The following is a 21,080-nucleotide window of genomic DNA, read 5'->3' as shown; positions in this document are numbered from 1 at the left end:
AAGGCTGAGACATTCTGGGGGACAAACAGGATGTTTGTGCAGAAATCCTTCAAGTGCTGGGAAGACATCTTGAAGAACAAACACAGCTCGCATCACTCCGACGCCTGACACAACATTCATTATCGCCACCATATGTCACATCCACTATGAAAAATTGCGTAAATAATAATATGATAATAATAATTATTATTATTATTATTTATGCTGCCAAGGTACGGAACACACATACAGCACTTAAGGCAATCGACAAACACAACAATCGAATAACTCGCTGAAAAAATAGCTTTCAAATAAAAAGCAAAAAAAAAAAAAAAAAAAAAAAAAAAACCAAACAAAAAAAAAAAAAAAAAACAAAAAAAACAAAAACAACAACCAAAAAAAAAAAACAAAACAACAACAACAACCAAAAAACAAAAAACAAACAAATCCCTACAGATATGTTAGTTTACGGTGGCAGTAACTAAAAACAAGGATATCAGGGTATTATAGCGATGCCTGTGTCAGAGAACGGGTACATCCCACTTGAGCTTTCTCCCGTTTGTAATTCTAACAGCTGACGATCTCAACTTGGTCAACTTTTGACTAAGTATAAACTTTTGTTTTTACATAACAGCTAGATTAACGTTCGTCTTTATTTATATTTTTCAGTTGTGTACATCAAACCTGCCTTAAACACCCCAATAAATGTTAGCTTCCATCAACAAGAAAATGATCAAGCTTTGATGTTTTTTTGCGAAAATGTCCGTGTTTATTATCATCTTTAAGCGTTTTATTCTTGTAGGGATGCTTGAGTGCATTACAAAACCCTTTATTAAAATGATTTTGCCTATGACAATGCAAGTTTTTACTATGTGGAAATGCTTAAGTGTGATTAACTCTTCACGTAGTCATGCATTTTCCATTTTTTTTTTTTTTGGTGTGTGTGCGTGCACTACCCTCGTGGTCTCTTACCTCCCCGTCTTTAACCCGATGGTTATCCCCCCACCACACATTTGGAGAGGCAAAAATCGTTAGTGTCAGGCACTAATGTCTCCAAACGGGGCCTGCGCCACGCTGGCCGGTTGTCACAAGGCGCGTAACTCTATTATCTTCTTTGGGATCGCAGAGTTAGCGCCATTGTTGTCACAGAAGTGAAAACAGACAAGATTTGGCTTGCTGAAGCAGGGCCGACTCGCCACATCGCTGAGCAGAATAAACGATTGGTGTAAAATGACACATGGAGTGGCAGAATAAGCAACTGCACGTTACAAAAAAAAAAAAAAAAAAAATGGCGCCTTGAAAAAGCGAAAATTTCATCCCTTCTCCCATCCCTCTATCCAAAGCCAGACTTTAAGATGGCGCAGCTAGTACTTGCGAGGAAGACTAACACACTTATCAAGCTCTTAGTGCACAACTCAGTACATCTTCATCAAACAACAAATGGATATCAGAGACACAATATGGCAGAATTATTCCTCGGAGATTTAATGATTCAGTTAAACATTTCATTATGCACCTTCAGATTTTAATTCTCTCTCTCTCTTTCTCTCACAGACACATTTTTTCCCTTTTACTCTTTTCTTTCTTTTCTCTCATTTCAGCTGATTATTCCTCCATCGCTCACACGCATCCTTTGTGTTTAATGTTACAGGTATTCGGCCCAAGAACGACAACAGCAAGGATCTGGTAATTTCAGGAGTTGCCTCACCCAATGATGTGTTTTGCTCAGTGCCCGGACGACTTTCACTTCTGAGTTCAACTTCTAAATACAAGGTGACTGTAGCGGAAGTCCAGCGCCGCTTGTCTCCCCCTGAATGCCTCAACGCTTCTCTTCTCGGAGGTGTCCTTCGAAGGTAAGAATTTATCTTTCGAAAATTTTTGTTGGGTAGTTAGAATTGTGAATGGAGCTAGAACCGACTTAGAAAATGGATCGAGCTTGCTCGTAGAAAATATAATAATAAAAAAATATATCCTTTCATCAGTTCATTTATCCTCCTACACAATCTTTAGATCGTCCCATCCTACCAGAGGACGGTGCGTTTCTTTTAAATAAAATTCCAACTGTCACAGGCTGGAGACGGTTTTGCATGTTGTCCCTACATCAAATACTCGTGTTCCACGAATGAAACGAAACGTGTTTCCCTGCAGAAAAGCTTGTCGTCCCTAGGGAGGCACTTGTCGCAGGGTTTAAGCCTTCCAAGGCTCGCGTTGGAGTTGAATGAAGCTTTTCAGGTCAGATTAGGCGGTTTTTTTCACCTGGATAACTTTCACAACCCCAGTGCTTGCTACCCTACCTGGGACATTCTTTCTGCTACGGTTCAACCGTATTTGTTGTGCTGTTGAGTGGCAAATTGGGATAACCAAAGGAGGCGAGTCTGTAGCAGTCGTTGTGGTTGGAGAAGGAACTTCATTAGAAGCGCGTTCGACAGGTAGAGCGAGCGGACGGAGAGAAAGGCGAGGGCCGCTACGGTTCACTGCACTTCACGCGTGATTTCACACAACCTGCGTGTGTCTCGTGTTCGGTGAATAAAGTGGGTGACTGATTAAAGGCTACGCCGACAGCAGATTTGGTGACTGCGAGGAGTGAGTTTAGTTTACTAACAGTTCAGTAATTATCACCTATCTGAGTTACAATCTTTATGGCATCTCTTCCGATTGCAAGGGGAAACGGTTTTTAAGGGCTTATTTGTGAAATCTAGTTTGTGAAGTTGTCATTATAAAGGTAAACCTTTAACATATCACACATAATTACGATGCCGGATGAGGATGCTATTACTAAAGGAAAGTCCGAACCAAAGGACAGACAAGTGAAAAGAATAGCAGCAACTCGCGTTTTGGACTCGCTTAGAAAAGAATGAGACTTTGACCTCATGATTTGGACAGCCTAGCCACTCATTGAAGAATAAATCCTTCATTCTGTGCGCACACTTACTTTTTTTTTTTTTTTTGACGATCATAACCATAGCACATCCTAATAAACTTTCTTCTGTACCCGGTTGACAAGGACCGATGCCAAAACGAGGTTGTTGCCGCGAAAGTGGCGCATGCGCACATGGTAAAAATTTTGAGAACGTCAATCCACCCCACCCCCCACTCTTACACCAGCCTCACCCCTTCCCCCCTTGACTGCCGCGGTGCGTGTTGATGGTGAAAAAAAAAGTACGGCATATGTTTGTCTTCAGTACCCCGGGTACTAAGCAAATATTACGCGGGGATCGAGTAGCACTGCGTCTTATGTTGTTTTGCCTGGGTAAATGAGATGTTTGTTCTAGCGCCTGGGCCAGACAAGGCTCTGGCATCCTACAGATCGGTTCCAGCCAATCGCTCGGCGCACGTGATCTGCAAGGGAGACAATTCGTGTTGCCGGTGTACTGTCTTGCTTTGCCTGCGCCCGACAAACAGCGGAAGAGCCAGAGGGCTGGTAAAATGAAGCGATAAAGTGAAGAACAATCATGACTAAAAGAACAAAAAAATTCAAAAAATGAAATTATGTGATCACAGGACAGTTATTTCTCTGGTCACGTGCCTACGCAAGCACACACGCACGCAAACAGAGAAAGGAGAATATTGCCAGTGTAACAAATGGATTTGCAGACGACCGATCGAATAATGAAACATCCGTTTAGCAGAAAAGTTGGTGATGTACAACGGTAGCCTTAATATAGTAAAATAAATAAATAAAAATAAAAAATTAGAAATGTCGCTTAACAAACTTCAATTTTTAAAAAAAAAAAAAAAAAAAAAAAAAACCACCCCAACCTCAAAACAACTACTTTTCAGAAACAACAAAAAATTAATTTGTAATAAAATCCTTAAAATATTCACAAAGAAAATCCTCCCCAAAACATCAACAACAAACAGAGGGACTGGACATTACTACCCTGTCGTTCGGGGTGGCAGTGAACAATATCAAGCGGTGGCGTCAGCCTAACAAACGTCCTCCCATAACGCCACCGAAGCTTCTAGTAAACACGTCAACCTCAGCAAACAGCCAGTGGCAACAACTGTCTGACATTTACGTGCACCTCTTGTAATAATTCATCCGCGTATGCCGCGTGGTTCTTTGTCACTGCGACACGCCGCCATGTTTGAGGAGACCGGAAGTTGCAAATGTTGGGTTGAGGTATTCCCCGGTATAGTCCAGTTAGGTATGACCTTAATTTGTATGAAACAAGACGGTATGTATGGCACATCTTGAACTTTGTGATACCCGGGATAGTACCGCTTGTAATGAAAATACAACTGCGTGTTGGAGGAAACGCAAAGAAAAGTAATCATAAGCATTTCATCTAATTATCACAGCAAGTATTACACTTAGTGATGCTGAAAGTAAAATACTTCGGCACTCGCTAGGCACAATACAATAAACAATTCGAAGAATATTTTTAAAAAAAAAGAAAGTAAACACAAAATTAAAAATAACAAATGTTTTACACGCCATTACATGGTCAAGTTTAACCTATAGGTGTGTGACGTGTATTTTTAAAATATATACTGCAAAAATAACAGTTAAAAAAGTAATTAAAGGCGTAACATATTTTATAATTTGTACTTTCTCTTAAGGACTTTTTTTTTTATCACAAACATGAAGATGGCAAAACACAGCGAGAACTTAGAGACGAGGGCAAACCCTACAAATTCCGAGAGCTGCTGCTGAAGTGCAGCCTTAAAAAAAAATAAAAAATAAAATCCTCATCATCCCTTAAAAAAGGGGGGGGGGGGGGGATCTTGCCGTCGCCTCCCATTCGTCGTTGTGGCCTGCAAGGGGACGTCGGGACGATGATTCATGCGCCAACAGTCCAATAACCGGTCCATTTTCACGGCCAGTTCGCCGTGCCCACTGCAGCGTGAACGCGCGCGCCTGCCATGTTGACACTGGCGCCCCCTTCCGGCTGCACCACGTGAAGCCTTGGCCCCCAGCTCGCTTCCCTTTGGCCTTCCCTCCTTCCTCCCATCCTGTGCTACCCCTCTGTCCTCATGAGATCCCTCCCCACCCCCTGCAAACCCTCTTGTCCTTTTTTTTTTTCAACTGCAAGGACAGTTGGCGGACACCGACGCTCGATGTGTTGGTGGTGGTGGTGGTGGTGGTGGTGGTGGTGATGATGATGATGGTGGTGGTGGTGATGGGGAAGCAGCGTAATGCCATAAGCTGGATCAGACTAAAAACTTGGCCTGTACTAGTGTTGAAGCTTTTTCTGTTAGCATGCTCGTGTATGGGTGTGCGTCTAATTTATTTATTTTTTCTTGTGCGTGCTTGAGAGCAAACGCGCGTGAGAGCATGCATACGCTGAAGGATGCTGGTAGGTGAGGTTGGGCATGTTTTTATGCCTTTTTTTTTTTTAACGAAAAAGCTGCCGAAATGCATCTTGGTATTCGTGTACAAAGGGGCCAGTATTTTTTTTCTTTTAGCCGTGCAGCAGATGTCGATTGTCGCACGTCGTATGAAACTGTCGCAGAGTAGGGGCGATGCCGAGCCGCTGAGAACAAAGACAAAAAAGAAAGAGTTAAAAAAAAGCAAAAAATATGAGAGAGGTTGTCACGAAAAACCAGGGATTGAGGAAAGAGGGAGTTAAGGATGGTGCGAACTACCGTAGTTTGGGGAGGATGTGAGGGGCTGGCACAAACTAACATAGGTTTGGGATGAAGAGAGTTAGAAAAACGAGGAGAGAGAGTAGGGAGGAGGAGGAGAAGAGAGAAAAGGGAAGTAAGTGCATTCAATACTCTCCTTTTCAACACTTCCACTTATCATCCGTCTTGTCCCTGCAATGGAAGGGTATCGCGCATGCGCGCTAGCGTTCGCACAGACGTCAGACCAGTTGTCCACGTGACAACCACTCGCAAGGACAAGATCGCACGCATTGGCTTTCTCATGTGCGCACGCACGCACACACACACACGCACATACTTTACTTCCCACGTCCATTAATCCTGGAGTTGCCAGTACGATTGTAGGCCTGTGGTAGGGTGTAATGAACGTTTCCATGGCAACCCGTCGATCCCATAATCGTTTGGACAATCCAGAATGTGCTTCTGTGAAAGCTGTTCCTGAAATACTCGCGACGCAACGGCTAAAAAATAAAAAAAAACTGACATTGATCGGAGAGGCGTTCATAATCATATTCTTCATCGGACATTTGAGAGGCGTGCGTGAGTTCGTGCGTGAGTGAGTTGTGAGTGTGTGTGTGTGCACCCACGTGACTGTGTGAGATGAAGTAAGAAAGTTTACAAATTGGTTTATTTGAAAGGATAAAAAGGAAACAGGTCAAGTGACAGCAAAGTGAACAAGTGACAGGGCGACATCTGGGTGTGAAGACATTGTTTACAAGCTGCCCACGTCTTGTCAGTCGTCATAAGCCAATAACAAAACATGTTTACAATTGTGGCACTGTGCTGGCCTTGCCACGGTACATTTCTGGATCCCGATCTGCCCGGGGACTTGGAATATTAAGGCTAAATTCTCTGAAAAAAGTTGGACATTTCTTGTAGTTTCTGTCTCGTTCCAAAAAAAGTTGCTGTGGCAACCCATCGTTCAACATGGAGTATCCCGTGGCACTAACATCTGAAAGGTCATGACTGAAAGATGCTCATGACCTGCAACACTGGATTCTTTCCCGTGAAGCTACAACCCAAGATTTGAAATCGTCTTTAAAAAATGCCGGGTAGAGAATAAACTTTTTTGGGGTTGAATTTGGAGACTCCGCCTTCCATAGAGCCGCCCAGCAGTTGTTTACTCTAGTTGGCAACTTGTAATTCAGGTCAACTAGTCGAACAGCTCCCCCACTCCCAAATTTTTATGTGGTTCACTCACGGCTTGGAGGAAATTGGAGGTTGCCCGTCTCCTCCCAACAGACCGAGGGTAGTTGAAAGGGGGAGACAACTCCAGCACACTCTCGCTCGGCGCGCGTGTTTGACGGTCACACAGTTCTGGGTTTGCGCGCTGCGCCGATCAAACACTCCGGGATGAATTTTGGATAAATATCGTCTCTTTTGATTGATTCAAACAAGTAAGTCAGCATTCATGTTTTTGCGACAGCAGCTGCGGGGAAAAAAAGCAATGGCCGCGAAAAAGCCCCGGATAAAAAAGTCACAACAACTCCATCTAGAGTTTTGTTGGTTTATTTTTTAACCCCCTCAACGTCACGGGCCAGCAGAACGCCATCGTATTCCGAATAACGCATTTAACGCCCTCTGGCGTTGTGAGGAGTAAAGAGAAAATTTAATGGTGTCACTTTTTTTTTACCTGACACATTAGTTACAAGCTCGGCTAATTCTTCACAGGTAGAAATCAAAGCTGATCAGAAGAGTTTTGGGGTTTGGCGTTAGCCAGTCAATTTTCTGGTATCCTAGAGACCATGATTTTTTTCTGTTGGACGTGCAACGGAAAATTCAAAATTTCCTACAGATATGGCAACACCTTAGTATCTAAATAATGATATTCTAAAACATATTCGAGTATTCAATTTTGCAAAAAAAAAAAAAAAAAAAAAATTAAATTGTTGACACATTGTTTCGTCAAGCTAGAACTAGCATAAAAATTGACAGATATGTGAGGCAATGTGGATTTTGAATAACAAATCGCGAAAAGATTTCTCGGTGTTGAAAAAGTGGTTTGGAAGCCACTTATCGCCGACACTTATCTCGGACATCCTGCAAGAGATGGGGTTAATCGCCTTAGACGTTGCGCAGCTTCATCGTTCGGTCCGTGTTCTTAGTTCGCCGAAAACTGCAAACGGCACACGAATTCGTAATTCTGTGTTAGTAACACGCCAAGGTTTCATCAATAAATCATTATGGAAGGAACTTGGGGAATCTAAAATCATCTGTGGATTAAATAGCGATAAAAATTAAAGGGATGGAGGGTAAGTGGGGTGGGCTTCTCTACCTGTCATTGATGGGACTGTGCACCGTGCCATGCTCTTAATGAGCTAGAAATTAGATACAGCAGAAAGATGATTTAATCTGTAAAAATAAGTTTTTTGCTGAGCAAAGACCAGTTTGGGTTGTTGTGAAATGAAAGGTAGGTGAGAGAAAAGCACCAGAACTTTTTTTTTTTTGCGCTGATCACAGCTCACCCAATAATCAACAATTTTTGTGATTGCTGTTTTGACTTAATAATCTTTATTCATCTACTCTAGAACATTTTCCTCTTACCAGCACTTTGTTTTCATGTTAGAATACAACAAGTGGCGTTCAAGCAGTGAACTTGTTTGAAACCTGGACAAGACACAGACATCAAGAGAGAGACAGGAAGACCAGAATGTCTCGAGATTCCCAGTAGATCGTAGCGAGCTTTAGCGAGTGATTTTGTAGTCGCCCTCCAGATAGGTCTGAACAAGATGAGGCTGGAAAGGAAATGTGAAAAGAGCCACTCATATTTCTCTCTGTCTCTGACTTCTCTTCAAACCCGTTATCCTCACAGTCTTCTTATTCCTCCCGCCGTTAAAAATGTTCTCCACTTTCATGCCTCAACTCCTTTCTCCCCCTCTTTCCACGTTTTCACAGACCCTCTCCTTCCAGATTTCACAGGTCCTCTCCTTCCAGATTTCTTTCCACGGCTGCTTTTGCAGGTTTTCCTCTGTTTCTTGTGCCGTCTTGCACGAGCCTTTTCCCCCAATTAGTTGGCATTGAGGCCTCATGAAGTGCGCCTCCCAACATGGCTCCTCTCTTGAAGTCTTTGTCCGAGCGCCGCGATGCCCGCGTTCTCCCCGACCGGTCAAATCGCTTGTTTTTTGGGCGGCGGCAAAGTAGTTTGCAAACAGCCGTCCAGCAAGGCGCCATTACGGCGGCTGAAAGGGAGGCTGCGGGGTTGTCGTTCCTGATCTGATGAAGGTGGCGCTGGAGGACCTCTCCAAGTGGCTGCCGGGAAGAGATCAGAGGCGGGAGGGCTGCTGGGATCTGGTAGCTGGAGTCGCCTCCCCTGCCGTCTTCATTTCTCGCCTCCATTGACTTGCTGTTTGCGTCTTGAAATTAATTCCGCGTTTTGTAAATTGCTGCAGTTGCTGTCGTGCGCTACGTATGACAAGGACTGGGTTTAACTCGCTCAGATATCGCAGGGATAGCAATGCAAATTTTCCGTTTCCATCTTAAAAAAAAAAAAAAAAAAAAATTCTACAATTATTGGACGGGACGGACTCGCAGGCAGGCTCGTAGACAGACAGGAGCTCGTGTTTGCGGAGTAACGATGAAGTAATTTCTTAGCGATGCAGACGACAGCAAACTTTCCATCCTTGATCCCAATGGCATCATTCTTCCTTCCCATCCCCGAGAAAATGGAAGTCAGGGTATGCAGCATCCTTGATTTTAAGGGGGCTTAGTATTGAAATGCTAGTATGATGTATTGAAGTGACATTTCGACGACGCATGTGCAGATATTTCAAAAGGATCAATTCAATAAATAGGCAAAAAACAAAACAAAAAAACCCCCAAACAAACAAAAACAACAAAACAAAACAACAATAACAAATTTTATTTGGCAATACTTTCGATATATTTTGTTCTTCCTCATCATATTTTTTAACTTATTAGCAATATACACCTCATTGACTCATCTCATTCACCCAACCAACTTCTGTCTTTAAATATAATCGGTCGAGTTCTGAGACACTGCTGCCAAATGCTCACCAAATTATCTCCCCTAAGTGGACTTCTTGAGGGGAACGACATGGCAGACAGAGTTATCTTGTCTCCTGATCTTGTTGATTGGGAATTAACTCCATCGAGGCGTAGCGAAAGGACGCACAGCGAAAATCCTACATCTGTAGACCGAGTTATTTGCCAGCCGATGTTAACTATCTAATCCTGGGAGTAGTCTAGGGCAAGCTGTCGAGTGAACATTTCATAAGTCCACTCTCCAGAGATTGTTGAAAATGAACCCATTATAAACTCAACCACAAGGAAAGTCCACAGCAACGGAAATGGGTAGAGAGAGAATTAAAGTAAAAGGTTAGTTTGATTGGCGTCAGGAGTAGCCGAGAGGGGTTCAGCCAAGTTGTCGATGAAGGTAATTAGCACCAATTACCAAAATCAGGGTATCAATTAGTGAAACGAATCTTATTAGGGTTTCTGGCTTCAGAACTTTATCCTTGGTGGTGCTGTCTGCATTTTTCACGCTTCAGTTGCTACGAGGAAGCGTATCCTTAATTTGCAGAGTCAGGGGACGTGACTCTAGGGCCCTTCTTAGCAACGTAAGGGCTGGAGACACGAGGGGAAGTAACCAGAAGCTGAGCTCAACCTGTGGGTGGCAAAAAGTAATCCGTTTTTTTCACTTTCGGTAACATCCTGCACTTTAGCCTTTCTTGAGAGTGCAAGACCTTCTGGCCCTCAAATTGCTTTACTGCAGGCCGTTACTAGAGTCAAACAGGGGCGTGACTGGGGAGTCTACTTTCGTTACCACCGACTGTAAAATAGTGGGAGCAGTTTCCTGTATCTCAGTGAACACCATTCTCATCTACATCTCATTTTTACCAATTTTCAGTCAGCAATCTTTATCTCAAAATGTTACAATGTTTACTCCTACTGTCTGTAGAATGTAAGACTCTTGAACTCAGTCCTCCATTCAGTTTAATGCCAGATGCACGTTAAAATAACTTAAAAAAAAAACAAAAAAACAAAAACAACAAAAAAAAACAAACAAAAAAAACCCAAACAAACAACCCCAGAAAAAAGCACGAAAAACAAAACAAAAAAAAAAAAAACAAAAAAACAAACAAAACAAACAAACAAACAACAACAAAAAATCCCGAAACAAACAAACAAATTAAATGGGACGCACATCGTCTATATCATAAGACCTTAAAGGTCAGAATCACGGTGTCACAAATCTCCAGGGATACCGCTAATGAACCTCTCTCCAATTGGTTTTGGAACTATAAGAGTATCCATGCAAATCAGTGGTGATGGTACATTTTCTGTGAACAATGAATCTTGAAGGATTTATAAAAAATTGCATCTTGCTTATTTGAAATTGTCATCTGAAAACAAAATCATTGCAGTAGCCCTTTAAAGGGGGTTTCTTTCCGTCGCGGAAATCCTTAACCGTAGCAGACATTCAATAGAGTTTTGGGTTCTCTGAAAATGCGCGCATCACCCATAGCAGCACACAGAGTTGTTTCCCTTTCCTTCCTTTCAAGGGTAAAGCACTCTGATCACCCCGAACAACATCAATAGGACCAATTTGTCCGCCCCTTGGTTCGTGGGATGACACTACAGGTGAAGGACCGCTCGCAGATGGCCAATCAAAATGTGTTCGGTCTGGTTATTGATGGTCCAGCATCTGAAGTCCAGCGGATATCCGCGGCCTGAATGTGGTGGCGCTGATGGTGTAGTGTGGCACGAACCCTCAAATGACATCAGCCAAGCTCAGAATACGCATGCTTTTATAGGGCTAAACTCATTCTGAACATAACCTTAGTTATTATAACTGTACTTCAGAATTTGATATTCCGGGATGTTAGGTCGACCAGAGATCAGAAGTTGAATGAGAAACGTTCAGTAGACTTTTGTAAGTAAACTTACTCGTTAATTTTTTAGTAACTGTCATTATTTTGCCAGAAACCAGAATTCAAAATTTTTGTTTTTACCAAGATGTCTGCCAGGCTTAGCTACTCAAAACAACTGTTTAGAAGGTTGGTCACAAGAACCCAAACCGCGAGCACGCAGGTAACAGATGTCAGAAGCACCAGATGAGATAGTTGGGGACAAATATATGCAAATGAATGTGAGCTCGGCAGAGTGAATTACCCTTGGAGTGTCTTCTGCGAATTAGGAGTCACTGGCCTGTCCAGTTGAGACGAACACTGTTCATTGGTTGAGAGGCTCGTTGTGGTCCAGTTTAGAAATATCCCATCGTCAGATGGAGTACTCGGGTCTTGTCACTCATCCTCCCATCCAACTGTCACCTGCTTCTTTGTGCTCCCGGTGCTAGTTTCATTCACTGCCAGAACGGTTAATCTCTATTCGGCATTCTCTCTCTCCCTCTCATATACACGATCGACACAACGTAATAGCTACTCTCTCTCACATACTCATACACTAAAATGTAGACATGCACGTGCAAGCACAGACACATTAGCACACAAAGAAGCGATAGCTTGACAAACCCTTGTCTTAATTTTACAAAAAAAAAAAAAAAAGAAAAAAGAAAAAAAAAAAAAAACCCAACCCCCAAAATAGCAGTTTCTTGCCTTCTTTTGATGTGCCGAAGGAAGAACATTTCGTCATTCTCTTCAAGCCATGAAAGCTCTGACCTGTGACCTGCTCCCTTTTCATTGTACCAGTCTGTTCCTCCTTTCCCCTCGACAACCACATCTTCTACGCATTGCCACGTCACCCAGCCCCTGCACACACCTTTCTTCTCTCTCCTCGCTGGCGCTGGTTTTACCGGCGCTGAAGACGGAGGGAGAAGAGGCAGAGGCTACTAGTAAGCTCAGACGCTGTCTGTCTTGCTCGATTTTTCGGCGTTTTGGCCAGCAAGGCGCGAAAATTAAGGACATTAAGGGAATAGGGGAGGGAATTTGTCGGGCGGTAATGACTCGGCCGTGCCTGGTGCTCTACGAGAGCGAGTCGCCGCTAAATTGGGTTGCGGTCCGCGCCATCACCAGCTGTCCTCGCTCTGACTTGGGCTCTTGCTGGCTGGCTGGTCACAACCATGGCCGGGTGTCAGGTGAACTTTGACCTGGGTAGCTAAGGGTCTTAGCAGCAGAGAAGACCGATGTTGCTTTTGTTTTCTTGAATGTCGTCGGTTTTTCTTTGGGAAGAAGACGAAAGGCTGGAAGATAGTTGAAATGGTTTTTGCGCACGCTTCACGAAAGAGATGAAGTACTCGTGTCTCGAGTCCTCGTTAGGCGGAAATGACGTAGTTTTGCTGTTGCAATTTTCACACTTAGACACCATCCTGTCGGGAGAAAGTTCTCGTAGTGGAAATTGGTTGAGGAGGGAGAAATATGAAGAACCAAGTCTTGGTGGCACGAACCATCCGCATCGGGTGTCCTGTAGTAAAGGCCACAAGGGTCCAGCGATCATATAGAAACAATTTTTAATGTGAGTGGTCGTACAGGTTTGTTGGTTGTTTTATTGAGTGCCAGTAACTAGGTTTATATTACGGTAAAAACATTGGTATAATATGTGCAGGAGGTCAAAATGGACACACACCCGCAATGAGATTAGTGGGAATAAAAATTAAGAAGGAGAATGGAAGGAGTGAAGTTTGGAACATTTTTAAAGCATTTCCACCGAACGATTTGTGTGTGTGTATATTTTTTTTCAAAAAATTTCTTTTGTTTGTGGTTTTCAGGGCAAAATCTAAAAACGGCGGCCGTTCACTTAGAGACAAACTTGAGAAGATCGGACTCAGTCTTCCAGCTGGCCGTCGAAAAGCCGCCAATGTCACCCTGCTTACCTCGCTTGTTGAAGGTGAGACTTTTCTCCCTTTATTCAACATTTTTCTTCTATTATATCGTGCTTGACTTTTCTGACTGACGCCTTGCGCTCAAAAGATGAATGGGAACAGGAGCGGTGCATGAGAAATGTGTGGACGATGTAAAAACTTTTGGGACTTTCCATGTCTTCGAGAACTACGCAAAAAATAATAACTAAAAAATGAGGGGATGGGTGGAACTGTTTAATGCAGAAAAATGGATTAAAACTAATCGACGTGACGTCAAGAAAGTCGGTGAAGCGTGTCCTGTGCCACACGGGTGCGTGTCTGGGTGGGAAGGTGCTTGGCAGAGATGAGTACCGCCCATTTACACGTGGCCGATAAGATCACGCTGCACCCCTCGACACCGACAGGAAGTGTCGTTAATGGTCTGGTCATCAACCACCACACCTTGGCGCCAGCCCTTGTGGAGAAAACTACTTGAGCTCAATTAGTTCCACGACGCCGCAGACTCACACGTGTGGACAGGACAGCACCCGGGGTAGACAAGGGAGGGGCAAAGGGGAGATAATTTTCTGTACGTATTCTCGCATGTCTCGGCACGTTCGTGGGTCGTCCGCCCTTGGTACTACCTTCTCGTGGTGTATAAGGATTTATTCATGCATAAAAGAGTTGAAAGGTTTGTAGAGTCGCTGAAGTCATCAATCAGTGACATGTCATCAAAACTAACGATCCACATCTACCTCATTTATCTGAATTAAACTTGTACCAACTAGTAATCTCCCTTAAAATACATAATCTACCGACAGAAAATTTTCTTAAAGCATCTGTGGTGACTATCATTGTAATAGCCTTCCCTGGACTTCTTTTTCTTCTTCTGCTTCTCTGCCTGTCTGTTATTGCTCGAACTCATTGGTCTCAACTGTAAGGGTTTTTTTAAAAAATTATTATTTCGATATTTTAAAGATATTTTAACCCCTTCATTGATTTGTAATATGAACTCTTTTGTGTATTGTTACTTTATCGTTTCGTAAAACCGTTTGTTTATTATTTTGTGGCGTGTGCAGGTGAGACCGTACGGTTGGCACGTGACTTCGGTTACCTGTGCGACACGGAGTTCCCCTCCCGCCAGTGCGCGGAGTACAACCTGAGACAGTACGCCGACCCCAACGACTATCACTCCCGCAAGAACATGGTGCTAGCTACCAAGTAAGTGCCAAATGCCACACCTCAATCAATGTTATCTCAATAACCTGAGACCTGCTGTGACGATTCTGACATCTGGTGGTTATTCGAACTCGAGACAACATGTATTGTGATATTCCTGTAAATATGCTGAGTCCATGCAGTTGATCAACGAACCATGTCTGAACAGATCCTTGGCAATCAGAAAAATAATCAAGCTTTTTTTTTCAGGGTTTTTTTTTCCAAAAGTGTTTCTTGATTTGAACTTAACTGAAAGAAAACTTGATGCCACAGATGCGAGAAAATAGTAGGAGCATGATAAGTTGTATTATTTATTCTATTTACTTCTTCATAACTTTTTTATTTGTGGCATACACATTAGTGAACAAGTGAACAAATAATCGAGCCTGTACGAATTTTCTCGCTAATAAAACAGTATGATCGCCAGTAAAGTACAAATGCTTGATGTCAATTAATGAGAACAGCAAGTTACATTTTATACAACCCCAGATGATGACCCATCTTTGTGCCATCTTGCAGGCAAATGCTGAAGGAGCTTCAAGACCTACTGCAGCAAGATCGCTCCCTGTGGGCAACAGTCGGCCCACCCCGATCCTGGAACAGGGTATCCAGCGGCATCTGACCCACTTCAGCCTGCTGACCCACGGCTTCGGCACTCCCGCCGTCCTGGCCATCATGAACGCCCTGCAGGCCTACTTCAACGAAATGCTCAAGGTGATGGACAAGAACTACTCCACTCCATCACAGCCCGGAGTGGGTGGGGGCAGCGGGGCTGGTCAGGCCAACTCCATAGACTCCAAAGTCAAGTCTGACAAGGACGAGAACCGTCGGGATTGAAGCAAGGGGGAGAGGGTTGCGTACCCTGTCAACGCAAATGTGAAGGACCTCACTGCAGACATGAATAACAAACTTCCAGTGTGACAGCCGGCGTGCATCCTCACTATGCCTTTACATGTTGCTGAACTCTGCACGCCAGACCCAGGTTCGAACAGGGAAACGAAAGAATAGAGGGATAAAAAAAAATCGTTTATTTTACAGTTTGATGAATTTGTATAAATCTGCAGTTTTGCAGATTGTGATCGTGCGTTGTCTGGGAAAAAGGGGAAATATAAGTCATTGTTCAAGAAAAATGGTGTCAAGCGAGCTGCTCAATAAACTGCCAGAGATGATAGGAGCTTTTGAAAATACCGCGACTTTAAGCCTGAAGAAAAAGGAAATGTATTAGGTGACATGTCTGTGTAGCAACAACATAGTTCAGCAATGAGAAGAAAATTAACATCTTGAAGTAAAGTGGAATAACATCAGTAAGCAAGTTATATCGCTGAGATTGAAGTAGTGATAAAGATTGGAAAGGACTGCGAGTGACTTGAAAAAGGATGAGGAAGGGTCGACTTGGTCCACTGTCCAGTGTTTTCGCTTTGCATATCCTAACTGAAAGGGAAAATGAGAGCTGACCGCGGTTTGTAAGTATGGGGTGGGAGTTGTGGGACAAACTGTATCTCATGAAGCAGACACTGAGTAAAAGACTTTTTAAGATATTTTCCTGCAGTAACATGAACTTGCACGTGTTGGCATCTGAAGATGTTGATGTGCCAAACAACTGTCTACCCCTTTCTTTTAAAATCTCCAACACCTCCCCCCACCCGGGGCTAGATCAGGTCACGTGACCAGACCACGTGGCACGTCACACCGCTATCAGACTTCCGCTAACATGTGACAAGTGTCCACGTGAACTGGAGTGTTTTATCTACATAGTCCACTTACTGTCAAGACATTGTTCCTCCACGTGCCACGATCTTCACGACTGCGACTTTGGTGTGTACTACTGACAGTGATACAGTGAGAAGTGGTGTGACATGGGGAACATGGGGAAAGTGTTTCTTGACCACTGTCTGCAAGTGGACAAGCGTTTCCGAACCTTCTTGATCCAGTAAAAGGACTTCGGCATTGTACCTCCCAACAGGAAGACGATGAAAAACTGTGTAAACACGTGCGATGCTTTCTGTGGGTTGGATGTTGTGTCGGGTCAGTTAATCAATTCTATTTAAAAAAAAAAAACATTCCTTTTTGTTTACACCTTGATGTGCTCATTGTCACTTCATGCCGAGGCCAATGGTGAGACTGACGCAAGGAACGAGCGAGTGAAGGACGAAAGCGGCTTTGCTCACACACTTCTTCTTCCTTCGTCCTCTCCCCACTCTCCTCACCATCTATCATTAACGAGAGTGCTCTTCTCTTGGTCACTTCTCTTTGATCCTCTACGGGTAATGCGCATCTTGGGGTCACGTGACTCTTGTCGACTGCCACTGTGTATTTGTAGATGGGTGGGGGAGATAAGACTTTGAGAGGGTAGCGACATTTTTCTCCCCTTGTGTTTTCTCAGTGCAGGGTATCTCGTGCAAAGATGACCATTGTCCATGAAATAACTGTCAGTTTTTGTTTATCGATGAAACTAATCAACACAAAAATAGGTTCGTATCACATTTTCTATAATGTTTGTAAATATGTCTATACATATGCCCTTGCCTGGTGAATTCCTTAGATTTTTTTTTCATTTTTTTGAATGGTTTGGAATACTGTCTCAAGTCTTGCTAATTTTACGACACAGTCTCCTCGATCTTTTAAAAAAAGTAATTTTTAATTAATTCAAGCATTACGCACGTTACCACTTATGTGTCTCACTTCTGCCTTGTATATTTTTGGGGTTTGGTCACAGATTTCCAGTTTTAAGTGTCGGTGGTCACATCCTGGTTGCATCGATCTAAAAAAATCACTGAAAATGCCAAGACGCTTTGAAAACCAGTTTTAAGTGAACCAAATTATTATAACACATCCAAACAAAATTACACGATCTGGGCGAAAATAAATATCTTTTATCTTGAAGAAGTTTAGGAGATATTCATAAAACTGTCGGCGAAAACCTCAGATCTGTGTTATCAATTTTTTTTGGATGTAGTGGATGGTTTTTTTAACCATTACAAGATCATACCATGTTTTCTTTTAAATCTGCAATGGACTTGAGTTACATGGAGAATGTATTTTTTTTTTTGAGGGGGAATTATCTGTAATGCTGCCAATGTTGCAGGTTGGTGTCCATCATGCTTTTTAACTTTTTTTTACAGTTAGTGTTGACTAGAGAAGGGTGCATGGGAATAAGTGTTCAAGTTCTTGCTATTTTTTATTGGCTATATATTTTTTTCTGTGCAGGTTTTATAAGTATTTTTTTTAGTATTTCTTTCTCAACATTTAAGTTTGTTTTATATCCTTAACTTTTACACCTGTTTATGAAATAAGTTTGTGCCAGCAATGGAAATTCTATTTTGGGGTTTGCGAATTGCTCACACTGTAGTTGAAGCTCCATGTCTTTCACACGGCAATTAAATCCCCAAAAAACTGTTTTCTTTAGGTCCTTTAATTCAACAGCAGGACATACGGAACTATATTTGTGTAAAACGACTTCTTCAAATTTTTTTTAACATTCACCTCGACTTCATTTTCTGCTGTGGCACGTCTTGGCACAGACATGCACCCTGTCTTCTGCTCACTTTAGGACCAAGCATGTGAATGACAAAGATACACTTTTTTTGCTTTAAAAAATCCAGTTGAAGAGCAATCTTTAACGAAAAAATCCCGAGCATTATGTAACAAACTGCTAGATAATACAGGAGTACGCCAGTGAACAGCTCATACAAACTAATGATGGTTGCGAGCGCATTTCCAGACCTCAGACGCACAGAAAATAAGACTAAGCTTGCCATTCGTTATATATGTACATATATACCCATATATGTACATATATACACACAAATATGTATATTATATATATACTGACAATAATCTGAATGATTTGAGAGGGTATGGTTCAATGGACACCGGTAGTGGATTACCAATCAGCATTCAATAGGCCAGCACGGGAAGATGTGATGTTATTGGTGTACACAACAGCAAATAACTACAATGTTCTTTTTAATTATTACCTTCCTTACATTATTTATTAATATTTGTTTTGTAGTCTGGCGATCTTTATATCGAGAGGATTTCCGACTAATTTATTTTTACAACAAAAATGTCCATGATTTCTGGTTCTTCTAGGAGCAATTTTTGAATAAGATTTATTATTATCATTATCATTTACTATTATTGAAAAAAATTGTCAGACAACATTGAATATGCTAGTTATACTGTAGGCCATGGAAAAGTGTTTAGGATGACTCCCTTGTGCGATCAACATTCAAGGGAGAGAAGGGCCAGGTTAGGGGAACAGGAACAGGAAGTTAAAGACAGGATGAAATAGAAGTGCATGCGCAAATACGTCATGACCATCATTTCCGGCTGGAGAAGGGGAGACTGGGAGACGATGAGAATGAAATATGAGTGAGAGAATGACACTAAGAACTAGAATTGGAGAAACTAGGAAGGAGAAATTGATAGTGAAAGAATAAATGATGCAATGAAAGATGAGTGAGTGAGAGTGAGAGTGTATGTGTGAGAAGGAGAAAGACATTGTTTCTATTTATTCTAGTCGACAAACAAAGAAACCTGTTGTATAACAAACGTCTCTTTGTTCAAACCGCTCTGCCCGAGATACCGAACGGATATTAATTTTGTCATCACTCCCTTTGTCCCTGAAAGACTGTCGTTATCTGGTTTTGTGCTTATTTCATATTTACTGTACTGAATCGATGGTCTCCATGTTTACTCTCTGTGTGAACTGAGGTCAGTTCCACCATGAAACCCAGAAAAATATTATGTATTGCCACCTGCAAATGTAATAAAATATTTCCCACTCAACAGGCTGTGTTTCTCTTCGCTTGTTTGTTGGTTAAAGGACAAGCCGTGCAACATTGTTTTTCTTTATGATCGGGTTAAGTTCATTTTAAAATAATAATTAAAAAATATTATTACATAATTTTATAGCTAGGGAAAAGGTTAGGGTTATCTCTTTTTTACTTCAAAAATATGCCAAAAATTTATCGATGTAAAAACTTATTTCTTCCTCATTTAGCTGCATGCAAAATTTACTATTTACTTAGTCGTACGTGTTCCTGTTTAAGCTCTTCATTCTCTTTTTAACTGCAGATTCGGCGAGACGCCACCCTTCCCCCCCACTCCTCCAACAACTCTCTTTCTCTCCGTTGTCATGCATGTCGTGCTGTCACCCGGAGACCTTTGACCTGTTCGTGGCTAATGGCCGCCAGATGAAAACGGATCGCGCGATCATAGATGCTGCCGTCCCTTTGTTCCTGTCAGCTTTGAAGTTGAAGCTGCTGATGGATCAGTGGGGAACATCGCTCGTTTGTCTGCGATGACAGTAAGAAAGCAGGCAATAACAGTCAAGACGACTAGTCGTTTGTTGGGATTAATCCTCTTCTTCCTCCCTATCGGTGTGTGTTTGTGTGTGCGTATGTGCAACTGTGAGATATGCGAGATATGTATGTATAGTTCCGTCTCTTTGTTCGTTTTTTTTTTTAATCAGTCGGACCCTCAGACATGACTTACAGCATCAAGAGAAATTTTTTCACAATAGAAATCGTGGACTGCCTACAAAATCCTCACCTTTTTGCGGTTTACCTGTGGAAGAGTACACCTGGGCAGATGGACAGGTCAGGAATGGAGTGGTTTGCATGGTGTAGTGTTCCTCCTCCATCTGACATCGTACCACACTTGCATCGCGACTAAACATCACAACATGATGTCTTCATTGCCAAGGAAGGAAAATACTGTGCTCATGGATTTCAAGATCTGTTTGTCTTTTCTCAAAACATTCCCTCTACATCCAATAACATTTTAGCAGCCGCGACGGCCATGATCCACAACAGAAGAAGCGAGGGATGGAATAACTGTCGCCTTGCCAGACCGCGAGTGACAACAGTCGGTTAAAATCTTTGATGTGCAGTTATCATTTTAATTTCGATTTTAGAGGATGGAGAAGCAAAACATTTCTCCGGGAAGTTGGCAAAGAAAAGGAGCAGTTGAGAGATATTTCAGGAAAGTAGATATTTTTTCGGGTCAGATAGCGAGAAGGGTGACTGGGTGAGACAATATAATTGGCAGGAAATTATTTGAAATGTCTCGCGTTAATAATTTAATAGATTAATACAATTATACACAATAACATTGAAGAGCTGGGAAAGAAAATTAACGAAGCAAATAAAAGAAAAGAATGTATAATCACACACATACACAGACAGTATTCTGTCTGCCAAATACCCTCCTTCTTTCGGCTTTCAAGATTGTAGTGAATAAAAGTCACACCACAACGCAGGTAACAGTTGACAAGATAGGAGTGGTTAGACAGGACAAGGTGAACTGACAGCCTGGACACAAGGGGCATCGCCATGCGCTACCTGTATATCGTCTGTTAGCGATGTTGCTCTACTTACACCTTTGCTTCTATTCCTTTGTACGAAAGCTCGGACAACGTCATATCCGGTGTCGAGATATCACCATAGGGACTAGAAGTAAAATAAACCACGAAACGCACGTCACACTACATCACACTCACGCTCGAATGACGAGA

General features: G+C 42.4%; 1 protein-coding gene across 1 annotated transcript in view; it reads left to right on the top strand.

Moving 5' to 3' along the window:
- The window catches only part of LOC112573303 (transcription factor AP-2-epsilon-like), a 43,696-nt gene extending 28,113 nt beyond the window's left edge, over positions 1–15,583 (top strand). Inside the window, 5 exon segments of the mRNA XM_025253532.1 lie at positions 1,631–1,832; positions 13,271–13,389; positions 14,422–14,563; positions 15,080–15,120; positions 15,123–15,583. Of these exon segments, the coding sequence (XP_025109317.1) occupies positions 1,631–1,832; positions 13,271–13,389; positions 14,422–14,563; positions 15,080–15,120; positions 15,123–15,397 (779 nt within the window). The 3' untranslated portion in view covers positions 15,398–15,583.
- Positions 15,584–21,080: the final 5,497 nt, after the last annotated feature.

This window comes from Pomacea canaliculata, linkage group LG10 (genome assembly GCF_003073045.1).
Source record: "Pomacea canaliculata isolate SZHN2017 linkage group LG10, ASM307304v1, whole genome shotgun sequence".
In the NCBI taxonomy this organism is placed as follows: Eukaryota; Metazoa; Mollusca; class Gastropoda; order Architaenioglossa; family Ampullariidae; genus Pomacea; species Pomacea canaliculata.
The sequence above is the reverse complement of the archived record's forward strand: the minus strand, read 5'-3'. Positions and strand labels throughout refer to the sequence as shown.